The sequence below is a fragment of the Furipterus horrens genome, unplaced genomic scaffold (assembly GCF_987537825.1).
Source record: "Furipterus horrens unplaced genomic scaffold, mFurHor1.1.pri manual_scaffold_4, whole genome shotgun sequence".
NCBI classification, from domain to species: Eukaryota; Metazoa; Chordata; class Mammalia; order Chiroptera; family Furipteridae; genus Furipterus; species Furipterus horrens.
Genome location: NW_028327174.1, coordinates 27,781,574 through 27,803,240, shown reverse-complemented (window position 1 = coordinate 27,803,240; position 21,667 = coordinate 27,781,574). Strand labels below are relative to the sequence as shown.

General features: G+C 40.8%; 1 protein-coding gene across 2 annotated transcripts; it reads left to right on the top strand.

The window, feature by feature from the left end:
- Nucleotides 1-2,671: 2,671 nt before the first annotated feature.
- ARHGDIB (Rho GDP dissociation inhibitor beta) lies at nt 2,672-20,762 on the top strand. 2 transcript variants are annotated; one of them, XM_090272884.1, is made up of 7 exons: nt 2,672-2,773; nt 3,925-3,987; nt 11,374-11,557; nt 12,223-12,306; nt 14,304-14,380; nt 17,493-17,556; nt 20,069-20,762. In XM_090272884.1, exons 3-7 carry the CDS (start codon nt 11,380-11,382, stop codon nt 20,266-20,268), a joined length of 603 nt encoding a protein of 200 aa, XP_090129010.1. In that variant the 5' UTR covers nt 2,672-2,773; nt 3,925-3,987; nt 11,374-11,379; the 3' UTR covers nt 20,269-20,762. The 2 variants fall into 2 exon arrangements, with proteins under 2 accessions (XP_090129010.1, XP_090129009.1); XM_090272883.1 differs by lacking the exon at nt 3,925-3,987 and having other exon boundaries at nt 2,675-2,773.
- The last annotated feature ends 905 nt before the right edge of the window (nt 20,763-21,667 follow it).

Below are 21,667 nucleotides of genomic sequence, written 5' to 3'. Positions count from 1 at the left end.
TGGGTGTGGCAGCTTAATTCCTGTAGGCAGGGCCTTTGCTTCCCCTCAGGCTGATGCCACTTGGCCAGGAATGGTCTGCCTGCAGTTTGGGGATGAGTCAGCACTGGGACCTGGTTGGCTGCTTCCCCAGCTCTCCCCTCAAAGCCACCACACCAAACTCTCCCCAAGCATCTCCAGTCCTCTCTGCCTTTCCTCCGCTTGTGCCCAGGGTAAGTGGGGGCAGAATATTTTTGTATGTGATCCGCTTAAGAGCTCTTTTTCTCCAGCTGTTTCTCTCTGGCTAGCAAGAAACCCTGTGGCTTTTCGCTTTTCTCAGCTGGATACTATTTTACTTTCCACTCTGTTGCTGTAGGCTGGGAATTTCAGCTGGGGGTTTAGACCCTGCCCTTCTCAGGGGGAATCCCCGGCTGCTGAGCTGTTTCTCAGTCCCTTCAGCTGCCACCTGTGTGAGCCCCGCCAGCCCTTCCGCGTCTCCGCACTCCCTACCGGTCACGTTGTGATGTAGCGGCCTTTTCTGTCTCTCCGTGGTTATAAGACTTCTCTCCAGCTGGTGTTCGGTTGGTTATTCCAGATGATTTCTCCAAAATTACGTTGTAAATCCAGACTAGTTCTGGGAGGAAGTTAGTGTAGCTTCCACTTACTCCTCCGCCATCTTGTTTCTCCCAGTTTCTTTCTTAATCTATTTTCATCTTCTTTAAGAAGTCTCTTAATCGCAGTTTTTCCACCCGACAAGTACATGTGAAAAATGAACTACAACAGAAAAAAATGAGAAATGGCAATTTCGAGTAGATCCCTACCTTGACGTCACAAGATATTTGTGAAGATATTGGAAGATATTTTAGGGGAACATGGCATTGTCCTCCAGCTTACTGAAACTCTATTGATCTATCAGGAAGAGGCCCCAGATTAGCAGTTCTCAATCCTTTTGAGGTCATGGGCCCCTTTGAGAATTTAGTGCAAGTCATAAATGTGCTCTTCTTCCCCAATAAACACACACACACTGCACACATACACTCTGATTTTACAGGCATTCTTTAGGGACGTTTTTATTTTCCAGTGTTTGTGCCAACTGCAGTGCACTAAGGAAAACTGTGAGGGCACATTAGGCTTAGCAGGAAAAAATACCCTGCTTGAGTAGTGAGGACTTTTCCCTAACAGCACGAAAAATGGCATGAGAAGTAACATATAGACCATGAAGCTACGACTCCAATTTTTAAATCTCTTTTGTTCCAAATAATTTATTCTACCTGTATTATTTTTTAATTGTCTCCCTTAGAACATAAGTTCCATAACAGCACAGAGAGTTTGTCTGTTGTCTACCGCTGGGTCACAAACATCAGTACCTAGAAGAAAAGAGGAGTTCAGCTAACACTATTGAAAGAAGAAACATGTCCCCTCTTGAGAGCACTGAACTACAAAATATACTGTCTTCTGTGTAATTAGTATTTGCTTTTATTTATAACACAATAGTCAGATACTATATCAATCTATCTATATCATTTTGAAATTTATTACTACAACTATATTTGGTTTTAAGTACTTTTGCTAATTTTATTTTTATACTATTTTCCTCTTTTTATTTTTATAGCTTAAGCTCCTTTCTCCCAACAAATGACCGCCATCTCATTGACTGTTTCAGTTCTATTGACTAGAGAGGAGATATATCGGGGGCCATCAATTTACAAAACGAAGTGAACAAAATGCAGTCCATTTAAATGACAGCAAAATAAATATCAGTCTCTTCATGTATACATGTTTGATTAGCTAGTTCTAAACATAGAAACAATGTAAATATGGAATCTTGAGATATTACCATGAAGAAGAATTTATTAATCACAGCAGCTATGAAAATGTGTAGAGTAAATAAATGTATCTTGGGTGCTTAAAAAGTGTATGTTCCCTCAAATGGCTTAAACATGGCCTCTGCAACTTGTTCTCATTTAAATTAGTTCACAAACCATTTCCTCAATGTGGTACAAAGTCGATTTCAGTCCTTGTTAAATTCTCACAAATCCTGAGTTAGAAAAGTATGAACTAATGAAGTGTTACTTTACTTTGAAATTTGCATTACTAGGTTTAATCAAAAGCAGTACTTTGGCTTTTTTTTTTTATTATTTAAAAGAAAAAATAGTGAAAACTACAACAAATAACATTTGCTTGTTTGTACTGTGATACAAAGCTACATCTTGAAATCATGACTGAAAAAACTCTAAAAAATCTGTTTGAGGACAGATTTTAAAACTTAGGGCCAAATATATGCAGTTAATATTTATAATTTCTTAGCACCCTACATTCGCTGCCAGCAAACTTCCACCATATCTGGCTGATAAAGAAGCTGGCAGAGACCCCACAGGAACAGAAGTTAGTGATATCAAGTAAAGCCTGTGGAATTTATTGCTCCTGGTTTTAGACTAGATGCCTCAGTAAGCTCACGTACTGAAGTGGCTTGATTTCTAGACATGTCGCACAATTATTCATAGCACTCATGGCTGCAGGCTCCACTCCCTTGCATGAACACTCATGCATATCCATGTTCTCATGGCCAGTCATGCTCTCACATGTGCCATTAATTGACAAGAATGCTGCTCAGAGTTAGCTGATCAAGAGATATGCAGTACAGAACAGGATTTGAGACAGCCCAGGGTTTCCTCTTCTAGTAGGTTTAAAACATTTTTTTTTTTGTCACTAACTTCCTTCCTGTTTTAACTGCCAGTACTGAGAAGTCAGAGTTGAGAGACAAAGGCACCCCGGACAGAGACGTGAACCACTGAATGTAAGTTGAAATCCGTGGGGTGGGGAAGGCTGCAGGTGGGCACATAGAAATACATAGGAAATCTATAAACTAGGCTGCAGCCTTTTACAGTTTACTATTATTTTTTAGAGGAGCAGTTCTTCTTTAAAACAAATTTTATGATAAGAACGTACTAAGGAGACTGTGGAACAGTTCTGCATAGAAGGGGAAGTCACAGCAGGGAATGGTAGCAATGACTCAGGCAGGACAGCTCAGTGAGGGAGGAGAAGGAGCCTGCAGCCCAGGAGATAAAATCCTGAACGTGCAGGAGAAAGACTGTGAATGTCAGGGAGGGTCAGGTCCAGAGTAGGGGTTTCCTACCAGGTAAGAGCAGACATCTCACCAGGCTCAGAAGCAAAAATTATATCGATCCTAACTGATATGGAACTTGCCGGAGCTGCTGGGGTGGTGCTGGGGTGGAGATGTGCGGTTTCCTGTTTTTAAGTAAACTTAAAGAGACTGATTGAAACAGGGGAAAAAATGGTTCAGATCTGTCAAACATTAAACAGTCCTCCACTAAAGAGTTTTCTGGTAATCCAAGAGAAATGCATAATGAAAGCCTCCCTTTTGTGTACAATGGGATTTATTTAACTATCAAGGGGCAAGTACGGTAGACGGAATGCATGGTTATTTACTCTTCAGTCATACAGCGCTGGAAATGCCAACACTAACAAAAACTTCACATTAAATTCCTGCAGTGGGATGGGCAGAAAGATAATTGCTGTTGTTGCAAAAGAATAGGTCTTTATGTGTGAGAGAACTAGAAGCAAGCATGGCAGACACTGAATAATTTATTAAGAAATAGATTCTAGAAAAATCCAAGTGGACCCAGCTAGAACATCTGGTCCATGAGGTTTGAGTTTGGCTGCCGTGAGAAGTGCTCTAGGCATGACCTGAAATATTGTCTCCCATTTTCAACACTGTCCCGGTCAGCACGTTTTATTAACATAACCTGTAATTAAGCTCTAAATGTAGGGTAACTTGTGGGAAGGGTCTGATAAAACCCTGAACGAGGTCTCTGGTCAAGGTGGGGGAAGGCAAACTGCTCTCACAAGGGGTTCCTATAGTCACCCCTTCACATAAAGACCAAGAGCCACTGAAATCAGGGTTCGCATGTTGGATTCTCACTGCAGGAATGATCAAGCAAGAGAAATCAAGAAATCTCTATTGGCCCCAAAGAGTCCAGGCACAAGCAGGTATCATCTATGTTTGCCATTGCTTTGTTTTTGTTCCATTTACAAGAGATTTTCCCTCCCAATGTAGATATGACCCATGCATAGTAACAAGATCATCTTACACTTTCGGGAGATGTGGGAAATTCCAAGTCCCTGTCTGAGCTACACAGACACAGCACACATGGAATAACCATGTCACAGCCAAACAAAAACTGGCTGGCATCTCCCAGGCACTGAAATTTGGTTCTCCCTCATTTGGGGGAGCATGAGTCTGTCCCTGGGGAGGTTTGTTCCGAGCAACACCAAGGTTCTGTTTTCAGTGGAAACTAACACCGGCAAAGTCAGTGTGACAGAAAAAATGAGGACTGGGGCCAATTTATGGAAGCCCAATAAATGACAAACTCCAGCTAGCAGGCAGAGAGAAGCCCTGAGGAGAAAAAAGAGGCACTTTGAGGAAGAGAGCCCACGTATGAGGAGTACCTTCCATGTGTTGGGCCTGGTGTGAGAAACTTTTACATTTGAGTCCTGGGAGGACACAGGGAAGACATGAAGCCTCAGAAGCGTTAAGTGACTCCACTAAAGTCGCATAGTGGGGGTGCTCAGGGGGTGGGGACAGCTACAGTGCCTCAGAAGGACATTTAAGGAAATGTCCCAAAGGAAAAATTTTCTTTAATCCCACATTCTGAGCATCCTGGTCCTGGGTCAGTCCACACTGGAAAACCCACAGAAAGGTCTCATGTTGCTTCTAAAACTTCAACATTTATTCATTCAATGAGTACTCAATTGGTCTGGGCTGTGTTACGTTCTGGTATCCACGGTCAAAGCCAGTAAAAAGGAATTGGGTTTTCTTAAAGGGATTGATACTCTAAGTACAAGTGGTAGTTTTAAAAATGTCTATACTTCTGTCTAATTTTTCATGCTTCATTTAAAACTGTAAATGTAGTGAGTTACAGCAGTACAGTCTTTTGCCTCATAATGACTTCCTTAAAGTAATTTTCTTTAAGGACTGTGTAAGACTAATACTTGTGAAAATGCCTAGCACAGTGACTTCACAGGCTAGATTCTCAGAGAAGTTTAAGGGGAGTCGTGTTCCCCCTTCTTTTCCATATGAATTTGGGCCAGAAGAGCATACTACTATGAATGTACATGCAAGAAATAATGTATAGTTTCTCCCACCAAAGGGAACATTAAAGAATTCTGCTTCCAGTCATTTGTACACTCCTGAGGATTTATTATAATGTTTACTGCACCTAAGCAGGTCCTCTGCCCTTGTGCACTGGGTTGGTTCCTTTCATCTAGCTTTGCAGTATAGAATGTTCTTCAAGGGACCAGGATGGTAGAGAGCAGCCCTGAGGATCGTAGGAAGCACCAGTTCCTCCATATCACTATGGAACACAGAAACACCAGGGAAAACTCCAAAACCCAGATGGCTCTGGTGTCCCAAAGGATTGAATTGGTTGCCCCAAATAAGCCAAATCATCAAGCAGACAGCAAAGCAGACCCAAGTCCTTGACCAGCTCTGGCATGCCAGCAGTCCTTCAGAGATGGTCCAACTCTCCACGACCTGCTCTAGAGCTGCAGCCCCAGGTGTGGCCAAAGTCGGCCTGAATCTGTGAAGTGGAGATGGCGGGGTGACCGGAGAACACTGAAGCTGACTTCCATAGGTACTCCTCTGATGGAAATCCCCTCCTTCTGGTACTTCCACATTTCTCTCTCTCTCTCCTTTGTCTCTGCCTCTTCTATCAAATATTCATGGCCTGTGCTTCTAAATGCATGATCGGGTAACTTTAGGACATAAGTCCAAGTCTTCACAGATTTTGCTCCAGACTCAGAGGGAATTCTCTCCTTTAGCTCTGCCTTTCTCATCATTCACAGAGTGACCTCTGGCTCTAGGGAGCAATAACTAGAATCTAAAATTAAATTCTTCATGTGGAAGGTTTTTAAAGGAATAGAATAATAACAGTCCCATTTTAAGGTTGATTCAGTTAATAAACAATCTTTGCAATTCCCAGAACTTCTCGTCTCTTCTGTACTCCTCAAAGAAACAAAAGCTATTTTTAAGGAAGAAGGGGTGAATATTGTCAACACTGCAGATCGAAGGGAAGGCATTTGGAGCCTGGGAAAGCAGTTACCTCACTTCCCTGAAGCTGTTCAACAAAACAGACAGCACTGCAGGAAAGGGAGGAGAGGAAGGGATAGTTATGGAACATCTACTCTTGGTCAGTATAGTCCTAGAACTTTCCATATGTTCCTTTCCGCTCTTCAACCCCAGAAAGAAAGGTTATTATTCCCACTTTACTCGTGGTAAAACTTGGGCTCAGTGAGGTTAATAATTTGAGTTTAGTCCTGTAATAAGTCAAGTGCAAACCACATTTTGAATCTCTGACCCACCAGACTCAAAGTCCATGCCCCAGTAGACATGAAACTTGCCTTTCTCTGAATTAACCAGATAATTTGTTTCATATAAACTCAAGAATTGCACTTTTTTTTGCCCTCAACTTATTTGGAACTACATTAATAAATGAGACAGTGTGCTGTATCCTGAGATTAGTGTCAATTCATAAATGTATTCCACCATCAGTACCTTGGAAATTCCACTGAATTTGTGAACAAAAACATTAATTTGTGCTGCGTCATACTCATGCCATGAGTAACCATCTTAATTTAATTTGGCATTTTAATTGAGCCGGAGAAGACTAAGTCTCCACCTCAGCACCTCTAGGCCTCGTCATTGTTTCGCTGAATAGCAGACATGGAGCTGTGAAGGTTCCACTGTGAAAAATTCATCAGTGAATAGGCATCCAGAATGTAGAAAATAGAACTGGAGCAGTAAGCATATGAAATAAAAGCCATGCGTGCTTTGGAACCTGACAGTCCATTTTGACTTCATTAAATATATCATTGTTAACTCTCCATTTTGTTTTTCCTGTGTAAAGAACCAAAGTCAAAAACAATAAGCAACGAAAACAAACATGCAGTGAAACAAACGAAGATTGAAGATTCAACGTGTGGTTTGCACTTGACATAACGCAAGTTAGTAACCTCACTGTCCTTTGTAAACCAGTGGGCAAGCTGGAAGGTGAGGAAAGCTCAACGAGAATGCTCTGTGCTGATACGCTGGGTGCTCCCCACCCCACCTCCACTTCCTCTTTACATTAAGGAGCGTTAGAATCACTGGATTAAGAACAGGCCTCGGAGGTCTTCTAATGCAATGATTTCATTTTGCAGAGGATGACCTAGTGCTCAAAGAGGTTCAGAGGCTTGCACAAGGTGACACGGGGGCAGAGTTGCACTGAAACCTTTTTTATATGACACTTCCCTGCTTTGCTAAAGCCATCCCTGTGGAGTGTTGCAATGAAGCCTTTACCTCTGTCTGTGCACCCGTATGCATTCCCAAAGTGACTAGTGTGCTTTGTAATTTCATTATTACTTCTTAATAAGGACAACTGAAGAAACAGAGCATAGTAGCAGAAAGTCAGACCACCTGCGCTTTGCCCCTCACACAGCATGTTACCTGAAGCTGCAGAAGAGTTCCCTGATCTGCAGTGAGGACTAAGGGGTGTAATCCTCATAAAAGCACTTAACACTGCATAATAATTATTATAACTACCATCAGTAAGAAAACCAGTTATTCTTTAGATGATGAGATTATAAAACAGTGTAGAATTTCCACAAAGTTTCGATTTTCACATTAGCAAGCACCCAAAAGAAAACCGACATTTGTGCTAACTATACACAAATATATAGTTTGGGAAATCATTGTCAAACTACATAAACTATTTACAGCTAGGGCTTTAGGAGAATCTGAGGGTCCCCAGAGATAAATTGTGGAATTTGAACTGTAGCTCCCCTAGGGGAAGTCACATAAGTTTGAAATACTAAAACGGAGATGTAGTCTCTTATATTCACAGGAACAGAAATAAGGTAACTGAATGCCAACTTAGCTGACACTGACTTCAAGTCAGGAGAAACACGGAGATGGAGAGGCCTTAGAAAAGGAAAGCACCTAGAGAAGGTTTGCTCTCGCCCCTCGCCTCCCAGGATAAGGAAAGGAAGATGTACAGTGGTTGAAATATCTGCTCAGTGGTGTCACAGCTAGTTGGTAACAAAGCCAGAACCCAAACCCATACATGATGAAACCTACTTCAGTGACAAGATAATAATCCAAAATCAAGAAGACTGACCACAGAACTCTTCTCCTAAAGACCTGCTCCCTGGGCACCTTAGCTCCTCTGCCTGGCTTTGTGCTCATGTTCCCTCAGATACAAATGTCGCCTGGTGCCTCCTGCAGCTTTTACATATCCAGTGTTTTGTGTTCACAAACTTGATCCTTAGTTTGAGGTCAAGTTGTGTCACTGAACTGGCCAGGCTTCGGAGAGGAGGAAACTTTTTCAACTATTGTTTCATGTTTCCAATCTTGGACTCCAGTAAAATCTATGAAGTGTTTCAGGGGGTCCATGAACCATTCAACTGCATGCACAGTTTCATGGCTGTATTGCTGTTTTTGTTTATAAAGACCATGACTTTTATTACATGTTTAAAGAGACTTGTTATCTAGAACTATCAATCAAACCAGCTGGGCCTTTTTAGTATAACCAGATTGCTCATCCTCCAACGCCTTCTCCGCTTTGGAGAGTAACTTAAGCATCAGTAGTAGTTTCTGAAGCACAGTGTCTTATAAACAGTAGGTGCTCACCAAGACTTTGTGACCTTAATTTTGCTTTACAGGGGCTTTCCCTGAGTACTGCTTTTTCAGTTCATTATGTGCCATAGTATGACATTTTCATCTTTTATAATCAGCTTTTATAATGAGCTGGTTTTGGATTGTCTGACTTCATATCTCTCTTTTCTCTGCTACATAATTAGACCGAATTATTTTAATGTGCTCCTGAATGTCCCGCTTTTGACCGCAACAAATTCATACAGTAATCCCACGTTATCGTCTGCTCTTCAATGTCTTTAAATTGGTGTCTCATTTTTATGAAGCAATTATTGTATCTGTCTGCAATAAATCAAGGAAATGTAGAACTGATACAAGTCTCATATTTAGTAATGAGAAGATCATGATCTAGATGACAGATACATTGACTTGCCTATGATCATCACACTTTTAGAGGTTAGCAGATCCTGCCCTGGACCAGATCTTTCTCTCCTCTCTCTCTCTTCCTCTCTCTCTCTCTCTCGTTCTCATTTCAAAACTGAGATGTGAGGGTGCAGAATTACAATTCCCTGCAGGTTACTGAAACTCACCTTGAGCTAATTAGTGGCTGGGTGTGAAGTCTAATAGTCAAGACTTGAAGCAGATGACTTGTTAGAACCAAGCAATATATTTTTAAAAAGGCCTGTCCACAAGGACTGAGATGCCTTCATGTGTAGATAGCCTTCCTGATGCTCCATCCACTGGTTTATTATGTGACCTCCATGCTGGGTATCTGGCCAAGCTCCTGGGTGTCAGCAGAGGAGAATCTGTCTCATCTGACTGGTCTCTTCTGGGTTGCTCTTCATCTGCCCCCTAACAATTATCCTTAAACTACCCCTGACCTACAACCTCTACCCATGGCCTCCTTCATTGTTTTTCCAGCCAGTCCATTCACTTTTCCTGAGTGTCGTTTGGAATATGAACTGAGTTAGTCACTATGTTTATTGTGCTGTTCTCTAGAAGCTCAGCTTTGAGAGCTGTTCTTCAGCTAAGGCAAGAGTTGCCATGGGAACAGCCAACATGTTTCCTTCCTGCAGAGGAAGTTGACCTGGGCATTTCGATGCTGTTTTCAGAGTTGATCCAGGCTCATCGTGGTTGGCTTGTTATTTTGTGAGAAGAGAATCAATGAACCAAAAGATACCATTTTCTTTTTCTCTTCTTTTTTCTGTTAAAATTACTTTTACTTGACTTCCAAATTATTTTTCTTTCTGTTGCCAATGATAGTGACATTGAAACTCGAAACCACAACTGATTTTGGCCAGAGATAACTTCACTCTCAGGGCACTTTACAGAAGTTTAGAGTCACTCAGGATGAACTGTGATAGATTTTGTCCTATAATTGTGCCACTTAGGAGCAAATGAAGCTTTTACCCACAGGCAGAGAAGGAGTTACCCTCAGGGTAGAACTGATACAAATCAAGAAATTATCTATTTGCCCAAATATCTCCCTTGTTTCCCCAAATAGCTCCAGCTCTGGGGCCTAAAATTCTTCCAGTAGAGATTTTTTTCCTCTTTATTAGGACAGGGCATCTCATCTAGCTCTGTGAACTAGGGCAATTCTCTTACCCTCTCGGTTTCAATATTCTCAGTGACTAAATGAGGAGTTGGAATATGTCACCTCTACATTTCCTTTCAGCTCTGAAAAGCTCTGACTATACATACCTTAACAGGAACAAATTTTAAGCCTATTATTCAGTCATTGACACTTAAATGTGAATAGTTTTATTGGATCTCCACTCAATTTTTTAAACACAAAATAAGTAAATGTAGATGATGGTAGAAAAAGACAGACTCCAGCGAATGCTCGGGTGAGGTGTTAGGGCATAAGGCAACTGGAAATCTGCAGAGGGGTGGGAGGTACTAAAAGGGACTTGGGTCCAAAAATGGGAAATCATTGGAAGGGTACAAAAGTCATAATTACAATTTTGTCTAGAAAAATGTAGAGTCCTTTGCTATTTTGTGTCATTTCAGAAGAACAGAAGTAAACAGAGGAATGTAGTAAATGAATCAATGAATGTTTATAAAATGCCTGAAGTATTTCATGTGTTATGGGAGATTCAAGAGAAACATAGAATCTGGTAACTGCCTTCAAGGAATTATTAGCTGTGTTGAGTGGAAACCACTCAGACACCTCAAGCAGGTACCATGAGGTCCTACAAGTTCTCCTCAGTTACCTTTAAGGTACTACAGTTCAGGGGGAGAGCCAATTAATGGGAAGAAGCTTATTTTCTTTGGCAAGCACTCCACCTGTCTCTTGAAACCATCGTATCTGGTATTGCACATGCTCAGAGCTTGGCCACTAGCAAGGCTGGCTGGATTTGGAGGACTGGGATCACTTCTATAACTATTTAAACTGGGCCTATTTGTTCATTATTCAGGCCCACTTGTGCTAAGTTGTTTCACTTGCAGCATATCATTCACCAATGAAATTTTTTGGGCAGTTTTATTCAGTGAACAGGAGGTACTCATAACAGGACAAAAAAAAAAAAAAAAAAAAAAAATCAGGTGTGCCAAAGAAAAGACTAGAATGCCTTATATTCTTATTTCATGAAATATAATGAGGTGAAATTAGGGGGAAATCTCCTGGAAACCCACTGACAACTATGGAAGTCCATTAGGTCAAAGATAATGCCAACAGCACCCCTACAAACTTTGTTCATACCCACTAATTCTGGCTAATGGACTATCATCCCCTCTCTCTCGAATAGATCAAAATGACTGAAAAAGCCCCAGAACCACACGTGGCGGAGGATGAGGATGAGCTGGACGAGAAACTCAATTATAAGCCTCCACCGCAGAAGTCCCTAAAAGAGCTACAGGAGATGGACAAAGATGATGAAAGTCTAGCTAAATACAAGAAAACGCTCCTGGGAGATGGTCCAGTGGTAGCAGGTATGTGTGTATGGGGATGGGGGTCAGGTGAAGACATACATTTTGGCTACTCAGCAGCCGGGGCAAAGGAAAGAGTACCAAGTGCTTCCAGGGTTAAGTGAACGAATCATGATGTATTTATGTTGAATAAAGTTATGGGCTGTATAATTAAATCTTCTTTGGAGAGAAGGTGCAAGTTGGCATTGAAACAAGGAAAAAATAACACATAGGGAGGATTTAGAAAGAATTTCAGATTACCGTTTAGAATTGTATTTTCCCCATTCTCTCACGTTCTTCTCCCTGTCTTCTCTTTCTCCTTCACACTCCTTACCTACACAATCATCACTTCCACGTACACTGCGGCAGAGGAAGACACGGCCCAAAGAAACGGATGGGCCATGCCCAGCTAGGAGAGCACCTTACCCATAGTCACTCGGGAAATCTTTGCTGTTTGTAATTAAGATGGACCTACAAGTGCCCAAAGCAGATAATAACGTCATTGTCATTTATAAGGCCATTGTGGTGAAGCATGGTGAAGCTACCATTTCCATTTCTACTCCAGATAGAGCTATCACCTTTCTTTTAATATTCCCACTCTCCGAATTGAAATGCATACACACACACACACACACACAGAGTACATACATGTCTCTTCCCTGTGCTTACATTTCATTTTGAATCCGCAGACCCAACAGCCCCCAATGTTGTTGTCACCCGCCTCACCCTGGTTTGCGAGAGTGCCCCAGGACCAATCACCATGGACCTCACTGGTAAGTGGACACATCTCTTCTGTTCAAAGGGAACTAATGATATCATTGGAGAAAGTTGCTCTTTGTCCCCTCTCCCTGCAAAAGGAAACCTGCTAAGGTGAATCCCTGAGATGCATGTGCTGGGACCTGTTCACAAACCACTGCTCTCAGCGTACACAGTATTGCCCATGCTCACCGACAGCCCAACTTCTGTCTCTGACTGAAGAGAGTGCAAACATAGGCACTGGATGTATTTACTTATATCGGATTTACTCCAGATTTTTATCTGCATGCAATAACAGAGTTACTATTCATGTAAAAAGAGGGAAATACTAAGAAGCATGATGTATGCTTCCAGAAGTGTATTATTTACACAATCTAAATGACAGAGAAAGTATTGATTTTATATCAGCTATAGATATAAAGGCAAGAAGCAATCTAGGACCTCCTGAATACTGCTAGGAATCCCACTGTTAAATGCTATTATTTTAGCTTGAAATTCTGATTTTTTTCAATAAGCAGCTTCTTGTACTCTCTCAAGAAAATGTACAAGTAAAGGTGCTATTTTCTTTCACTTTACTGTGACGAGGGTCAAGTCCTTTCCTGAGACTTAGGTCTTAAGGAGAAAAGAAGATGTTGGGAAGGCAGGTATTATGGGGGAAATGGGCATCTGATAGAAATAAGGGCCACGGGATGAGGAGGCTGGGGCGGCGGGGGGTAAAGGCACATCTTTAGTGAAAAAAAAGAATTATTACCAGTTTTAAAAAGTGAACCCTTGAGACAGAACAAGGCATGACTCTAGAACAGCAGGCTTAGCAGCAAGGTAGTTCCCCTCTCACAGAACGCATCCACTCTTGACCTTATATGGGCTTTTTTGTCAAAGGGAGGAAATCAGATGCTGAGAAGATACTTCCTCTTCAACTGAAATCATTAGAGCAGATACACACATTCAACTACCCCCAGGACCTAACATCTCTCCAGGAGAGTCTCTCTCTCTCACTCTCTTTCTCTCTCACCAAGACTCAGGCCTCTTCCTGTGTGAAATTGTGCAATGCTACCAGGTACAACTGACATTTTGTAACATAAGGTCTGAATTAGTGCTAAGGAAACTTGTTCTCTTTCAAGGGGCTTGAGGTTATTGCAGGAAAAACTTGGTCTCTGTCCCTTTTCCCAACACCAGGAAACCCAAATTAGGTTTTCTCTCACAGAGAAGTAACTGAGATGAACCCCAGATATATATAGTATGCTGGTACCAGCCCAGAGCATGAAGCATGTGCACAGAGCTGACACTCACTCCTGAATGTCAGATTATATAGGGTCACATAAGGGGAAGAACAGAGAATGATTCTCTCTCTAACCAGGGAACAGGAATGAAAGGCAGGTCCCAGTGTTATGAAACCCAAAGCACTTAAGTGACTTTCCTTAAGAAAAATAATATGAAATTGCAAATACAAAATTAAGTACAAAAGTGAAAATTTATTTAGAATGAGAAAAAGGAATCAAAGCAAGTGCACTTGTAAAATCTGGAAAATGCCACAAATGTGATCAAATCCACAAAAACAAATAGCTGGTACTCTTATATAATATTTTCCTTTTATTTCTCTATTTGAGGCATAGAGGCATATTCTTTAATTATTTAATCATATTTTTGTTTAACCACATATATGTAATGTCGTTTTCCATAGAGTAAATGGAAAGATAATTCAGACTTTCCTCTAAGAGGGTTGATTAAAACTTGTTTTTATTACTGGCAATTAGAAAAGACTTATTTTTGTATCTAACTCATTACTGGTCATGTTTTGTAAATTCTTAGGGTTGTTGTCAAGTTAAAAATCATATTTCTTTTATATCTAGCTGTAAGATTGCAGTCCTTTCAAATCACGAATTTTAAATATTCTTTGAGCTGAGGGCCTGAAAACCCTGTCACTCTGATGGGCCCAGCAAGGGCCTTGGAGCCTAAACATCACTTATCAACTTTTGTATAAATAAATAAACTCTTTCTAAATTCACTTCTACAGGGGACCTTGAAGCCCTCAAAAAAGAAACTTTTGTGCTAAAGGAAGGTGTCGAATATAGAGTCAAAATTCACTTCAAAGTAAGTATCTTGCCCTATATGTTTCATAAAGTTTAAATCCTTTCTATAATCAAGGAAAGAAAAATAATTATTTTCTTGCAGTACCCTGTTGGCATGCTTTCTTTTTCTTTTTTTCCCTGGAGATGGACTGTCTTCTCCCCAACTCTGGGTTCTACCTATTGAAACACACCCTTGCCCCCTGCCTTTTCCCAGCCAGGATCTCCTCCATTGATCACTTAAGCCAATGGGATCTCTTTCTCTCTCTCTGTGAACACCTAATAGTCCCATTAGCAAGGCACACAGTGACTTATATTGTACCATTTATGTCATTTCTCCCCATATATAGCTTAAGCACCTCAAGATAAGGGAAGATTATATATCCATTCTTTCCAATAATTCACACAACACTTTGTAAATGGTATATATTTAGTGAATATTTATTAAGAAATAGATGAATGAATGAATGAATGAATGAATTAAGAAGAAAAGAAAATAGAACAGATAGAGCCTCAGCTCTAATTGCTCAATAATGATATAAAACCAGGGAGTGTGGTCCTTGGTAAATAACTGGGAATTATAATTTAGTTGTGGAGCAGATGAAGCACAAAACTGGGAGATAAGTTGACATGTAATAATAGGCACATATCCCAGTGAGCAGCCAAAATCAAGGAGTAACATAACCTTGAATTTGAAAACAAATAGGCGAGAAATTCATTGTTTGTTCTTAATTGCTTATGTTTGCCTTGGTTGCCCTCATTCCCACTCAGTCACATCCTCCAGGGCCTGGGCTTTGCCAAGGAACGCCCCACCTGCCTCTTTATTTACACACCAGGCCCTTCTTGCCCAAGGTGCAGAGTATGATTCAGGGTCTGTGAACAGTCACTCTCTACCACATGCAAATATGCCTCCAAATTGTTTCATTCTGAAAATATTTGTTGATGCCTGATCTATAATAGGCACTGAGCTATGGTTCACTTCTTTGTTTCCTGTAGTACTTACTGTTTATTCCTAAAGCACCTGAGAGTTTGGTAAAACATTGCATACAAATATGCCTAGCAAAGGTTACACAGCAGTCAGTTTTTAATCCTTAATGTTACTGCCTTCAATTGTCAATTTAGTAGGCCTGTTTTTATTGGAAAAAAAAAAAAATAAGTAAAGCATGACAGGTAAATTTTGCTGTGAATGAGATGAGAGAGAAAGGTCTGGAGCCTGGGCTCCTGCTATGGGTGAGGAGGCCGAGGAGGAATGAGGTAGTGGGTCCTCAGTGGTCAGGATGACACATCAAGGTGATGGAGAAGGAGGGCCCAGAAAGGAGTTTTCAAGTCCCATCCATTTCCAAGGCTTAGCCTTGTCTTTCACGGGAGGAAGGTCACTCTCTGAGGGTGATCCACATGGAGTTGAACCACTCTGGCCTGTCCCAGCATGAAACTACTGTTAGAAGAAACAGCAGTTCAAAATTGAAAATAACTAAAGAGCATTTTAACTCTATACTTGAAGAATGTCCAAGAAAATCTGTATGTCTAACACCAATAACATGTCCCTAAACCCTCTTTCTTTATCTCGCAGAGTTGTGCTCAGTGTTCTTTCTCCACCTAAGCTTCACAACGCTCTTCAGCAATTTGGCTTGGAATGGTTCTTTCAGTCTCTGCTTTTCTTTCTTCTGTCTCCCAAAGAAATGTGGTGTCTCTAATTTCCACAGGTCTCACATGTATTCATATCACCAAGGCTTCTTCCTCTTGGTGTGGGGGAGACAAAGGGAAGGGGTGTTTAGACAGCGGAAGAAAATACTAGGAATATTCATACTTTTATCCATCTCAAACATATTTATATTAAACAGACATTCTACGAAGCAGTAGAAAACAGGAAACCCTTTGTTTTTAAGTCCTTATCCCTACGCCACCATCATTCCTGTTGTTAGGTCTTATCCCCACCAGACCACATTTCCTATGAAGCCCAAAGGATCACCTTAGAGACTTCTAAAAAGATCCATTTAATTTTCCTATTTTTATGAAGCACATGTGGGAGTCAGATTAATTAGAAAGTTTGGGTTTTGTTTTATCACAATTTCTCCAATGTGTTTTTATTTTGTCTGCTTTTGATGGGTTTATACTACAGAGTTTACTGAGTGACCATCTAGAACCTAAGCTGGCAGTAGTCACTGTGATGCTACCTCGTTACCAACAATGTGGCACTGACAGAGTGGTTTAATTATTCTGTCCAAAACAAAAAGAGCCATAATTATCGAGGAGGAGAAATTATTAGAAGATGCTTAAATTCTTCATATCAGTGAACAATTAACCAAGTCTTCCAGATAATGACACAATATCCACTTTAATTTGTTTGTATAAGCATGACCACCATATAAAATTAACAGACAACCCAGTTCGGTCATAGGTAAAATGACTAATAGAAAAACAAAGTGCTTGGACTGTCTATATTTTCATTCTGCTTTAGTGAAATTTTCTTTGAAAGGCTTGGGAAAGTATCATGACCTCAGACAATGTCTGAAAATGACAGACTTCCAAAATACCTGCCAGACACAAGTGGCTTTTACTCATTATTTACATATTGGAGGATGTTTTCCTGTGACTCATCTCCTCAACTCTGGACCCTCAATTAAACCTACATTAAAGGCACAACCATCCTCTAGACCTAATTTTCCATTATGGCTTTTCTTCTTGTTGTTTGTCTTTCATATGCTAGGTGGGTCATTCTTCAGGTTGGGATTTTCAGCTATTTACATAATATTTTCCATTGGTGGCTTTGTGACCTTTCCTAAGACAAGGACAGTCTTCTGGCCAGTAGTATCAGGGAGGGGGAGCTCAAAACCACTGAGGAAAGAGAAACATAATGAAGAATATTGAGACAGTGTTTTAATTAACCACCCCCTCCCCAAAAGCAAAAGTCACAGTATTCAATGATTAAAACCAGATTAGTAACATGGATCTTGTGAACACCGCTCTCCAATCTCTGCCATCCCACCACACTAAATGTAATAGTAACACTTATTCTGCACTAAATCTTCAGTCTTCTTATCCTCAGAGATACTCAGCTAGGTAGGATCAGAATGAATAATGAGGAAAAATAAAAAGGCCTCTTTAATCTGAATTGTTTGGATCCTTCCCACCTACAGGTGAACAGAGACATTGTGTCAGGCCTGAAATATGTTCAGCACACCTACCGGACTGGGGTGAAAGGTAAGGGACCTACACTTTACACTGTCCCCAAACCTTCCTCTCACCAATACTTAAACTTCAGGTTATTATCAAGTTTTAGGCATAGACTCATATAAGAATCTGATTTTTTTTTTTTTTTTTTTTTAAGTTGTGGATGTTCACCCTAGGACAATGCACACAAATACTTCTGATGTTAACAGCAAGACCTACATTCAGGAGACTTAATTTAGACTGGCCAGCCACTAACTGTCAGCATTCAGCTTTGGGAATTCATTTTTTTTACTCATAAAGGGGAAGAGTAACCAAGATAAACTTGAATAAAATAATGTACATAAAAGTACTTCCAAAAGTTTTTGTTTATTTTAAAGGCACTTCACAGGTGTAAACCTGAGAGTCAGAGAAATCCAAGACAAGAAAGCTATCCATGACATGTGTGTTTATTGGGAATGAGCGTTGGCGATGTGGGGGTGGGGGCGTCAGTGCTTAATTTCCTAAACAAAGAAAAAGAAAAAGAAATCTTTCTGGAATTGAGAAAAGCTGTCTAATAGAAAAATGATATAACATTACTTAATCGGCAGTCATTCTTAATAAGTGGTACCTCAATTCTACATGCCTTGGGAACCTGTCTTCAGTTCTCTTCCTTTGTATGTGCGGGGAGAAATGACAAGTGAAAAGCTGATGGAAGCACCTCGATGGTTCTTCTTACTTTAGGATCTTTCTTCCTAAGAAAGATGTGGAGCAGTAATGTGTCAGTTCCACCAAATCAAGAAGCAAGGAGGAGGGGAGAAATTGTCCGATAAATTGGCAAAACATAGAGAACCATTCAGTTACTCAGATCCCACAGAAGATTTTTGACTTGAAAGATCTTAATGGGTCTTTCCAATACCTAGTCTTATGAAAAAATAGTTCAGTTTCCTGTTTTCCTTTGGCCATAAGAGCCTATGTTGTTGCCTCACTTAGGGAAGAGGGCTATGATGTGTCTGTAGTTGTTCCTTCAGAATTATTCACAACACTCAACACCTAACAACGCATTGCCTGCTATCTACCTACCTGCCTGAATTTATACTTTCTAGTCCCCTACTTGTTCTTAATTTATATCCCAGTTATTCTTCTGTTAATAATTTCTCTGGCTATTTTCACCATTTGTCCAAATTCTTACTTTTTTAAAACCACATGATTGATTTCCCCTTCCATTCAATTATTCCACCCATGAATTCTGTTCAGTCTGATCAGCAGCTGTTACCTTATCTCCCCCAACTGATATATTTATAGAATGATAGTCTGTAGATAAAAGATACTTAAAGTTCATTATATAGAAAAGAAATGGAGGCCCAAAAATGTTATATGACTTAGGTAGTTGCAGAGCTGAAAAAAGAACTCTGGTCTGTCTCAACTAGTTTGAATTTTATTTTTGCTTGAGATATAATTGACATACAACATCGTATTAGTTTTAGATATACAAAGAAATGATTTGACATATATTATAAAATAATTACCAAAATAAGTTTAGTTAACATCCATCACCACACACAGTTATAATTATTTTTGTGTGATGAGATCTTGTGAGATCTACAGTATTCCCTTACTTATCGTGGGTATTACATTCTAGACCCCCCACAAAGTAGGAACCTTACATTTATTCTACACTCTTAAACCTACGTAACTTTAACAACATACGTATACAGTATCACAAAATCCCATGATATAGCAAAAAATCCGTGATAAATAATTAAATATAATATTTTTTAAAATCCCGCAATAGAGTGAGGCCATGATAAGGGAACCGCGATATAGAGAGGGACTACTGTATTCTCTTAGCAACTTTCAAATACAAAATATGGTATTATTAACTATAGATATCAAGCTGTACATTACATCCCCTAGCCTGACTTACCTTATAACTGGAAATTTATACCTTTTTAAAAAATATTTTATTTGTTTATTTTTAAAGAGGGGGAGGGAGGGAGAAAGAGAGGGACATCAATGTGTGGTTGCCTCTCACATGCCCCCAACTGGGGACCCAGCCCGCAACCCAGGCATGTGCCCTGACTGGGAATCAAACCAGTGATCCTTTGGTTCACAGGCCAGCACTCAATCCACTGAGCCACACCAGCCAGGGCAGAACTTTTTACCTTTGACCACCTGGTATTTTTTTATGGTATAATCGGCGACATCTCTATAAAAACATTCCGCATGTCCATTGATCTAGGGCACTGAGTCCACAATTTTTCTGATACTCAGAATCAGCTGTGATGCTTTTTAAAAACACTGATTTGGGGGACCCACAGCAGGTTACTGAACCATAGTCTCTGGGGGTGGGTCAAAAGAAACTGTAGTATTAAAAGGCACTCAGATTTTTTTTTTTTTTTAATGAGAAAAAAATGGTGCCTGAGGTAAATCTGATGTTTAGCCAGGCTTGTAAACCATTGCTCTTGGCTTTGATTCCTGTAAGCTCTGCTCCAGTTCTTCAGTTCTCAATGTTTGTTTTTTCTCTGTTGGACTCTTGCCCTAATGAACGTTTCTTTCTGCCCAGTGGATAAAGCCACATTTATGGTTGGCAGCTACGGGCCTCGGCCAGAAGAATATGAGTTCCTGACTCCGACTGAGGAGGCTCCCAAAGGCATGCTGGCCCGAGGCACCTACCACAACAAGTCCTTCTTCACCGATGATGACAAGCACGACCACCTCACCTGGGAGTGGAACCTGTCAATTAAGAAAGAGTGGACAGAATGAGCGCATCCGCCCAGCCCTGCCCCGCCCTTGCCACCTAGAAGAACCTTCTCCATTGTGTTCTCTGCCCTGTCCCTCCTCCCTGTCTCCCCTCCCTGATCACAGCTGGGCCCCTTCCCCAACACCCCTCACATCCTCTTATTGATGCATCTTCTCCTGCACACCTTCTCAGAGTGGTCCCCAGATTCTAATCCTGCCCACTCCTTCTGGTCCCCAATCACAGCCAAACCTTCAAAGTTCTGTTCCTCCACATACAATCATTTTATACTGCTTTTTCTACTCCCATTTGAGGAACTATAGGCCAGGAAATGGGAAAACAATCACTAACCATCCTTTTGCCTGGGTCCCAGTGCTCATTCCCACCCCAGGATTCTTCTGTGGCTGCTGCTGGCTCAGTGCAGGTCCCTTAGCCACATTCCCTGCCACATGGGTTCTTCTTTTCTGGGAGACACTGAAACAGTACAAGAGAGTAACAATAAAGCAATTATATGACCTGACTGAGACTCTCCTTTTCCTGCTTTCTCATTGGAACAAATATAGTAGTAACTGGATGGGTCACATCTGTGAGTTTCCTCAGAGGCGGTGGGGCAGGGCATAGTAGAGGGGGTATTTACATCACTGGGAACAGTTTGGTTCCCCTGTTCCTGCAATGGGCAATGAACCTTTAAAATGTAAATGGAAGAAAATCTCATTTGGTTTGTTTTTTTTATAGTATTATCATATGGCAGTTTTTCCCCATCTTGAGACCTGTGTGCCCCACCGCTTGCAGGAGATTCCCGGAGTTCCACAGGCACCGGGGGGCCAAATCAGACATTGTTTCTCTCCTGCTTAAGGTCTGTCAATGGATTCCCATCACCTACCAAATAAAATTGAAGTTCCTATGCTTAGTTCATAAGCCCCCTGTGATGTGGCCCTAAGCATGCCTTTCTGCCCATATCTATCATTTCCTTCCCTTTATAATACTCAATTACTAACAATTCTCTCTCACATTACATTTGCATCTCTGGACTTTCTGCTCATTACATGAAACTCTCTCTCCATCTTTGTTGCCTAGCAAACTTATTTACTCAGGACTCTGCTAGGCCATCCCCTGTAGGAAAAAAAAGCCTTCACTGAACCCCACCACTGTGCTAAATGTCCTTAGTCTTGTACGCCCATAGCACCCTATGAGTTTCTCATTTTTTCACTTTCCATTTTATATTTAAATGGTCTGCTTATTTGTCCATTTCACACGTTAACAATCTAAGCTGGGAGAGGCTGGATCAGATCGGGTCATCGTATATCCCTAGTGCTGAGGTCAATGCTTGGCATAGAACATTTTTTTCCTATTTAAATGAACTGACTTGACTTCCTTCTGGTTGGTTTTGCTCTGAAGCCCTGTCACTAAAGTTGGTCTTTTATC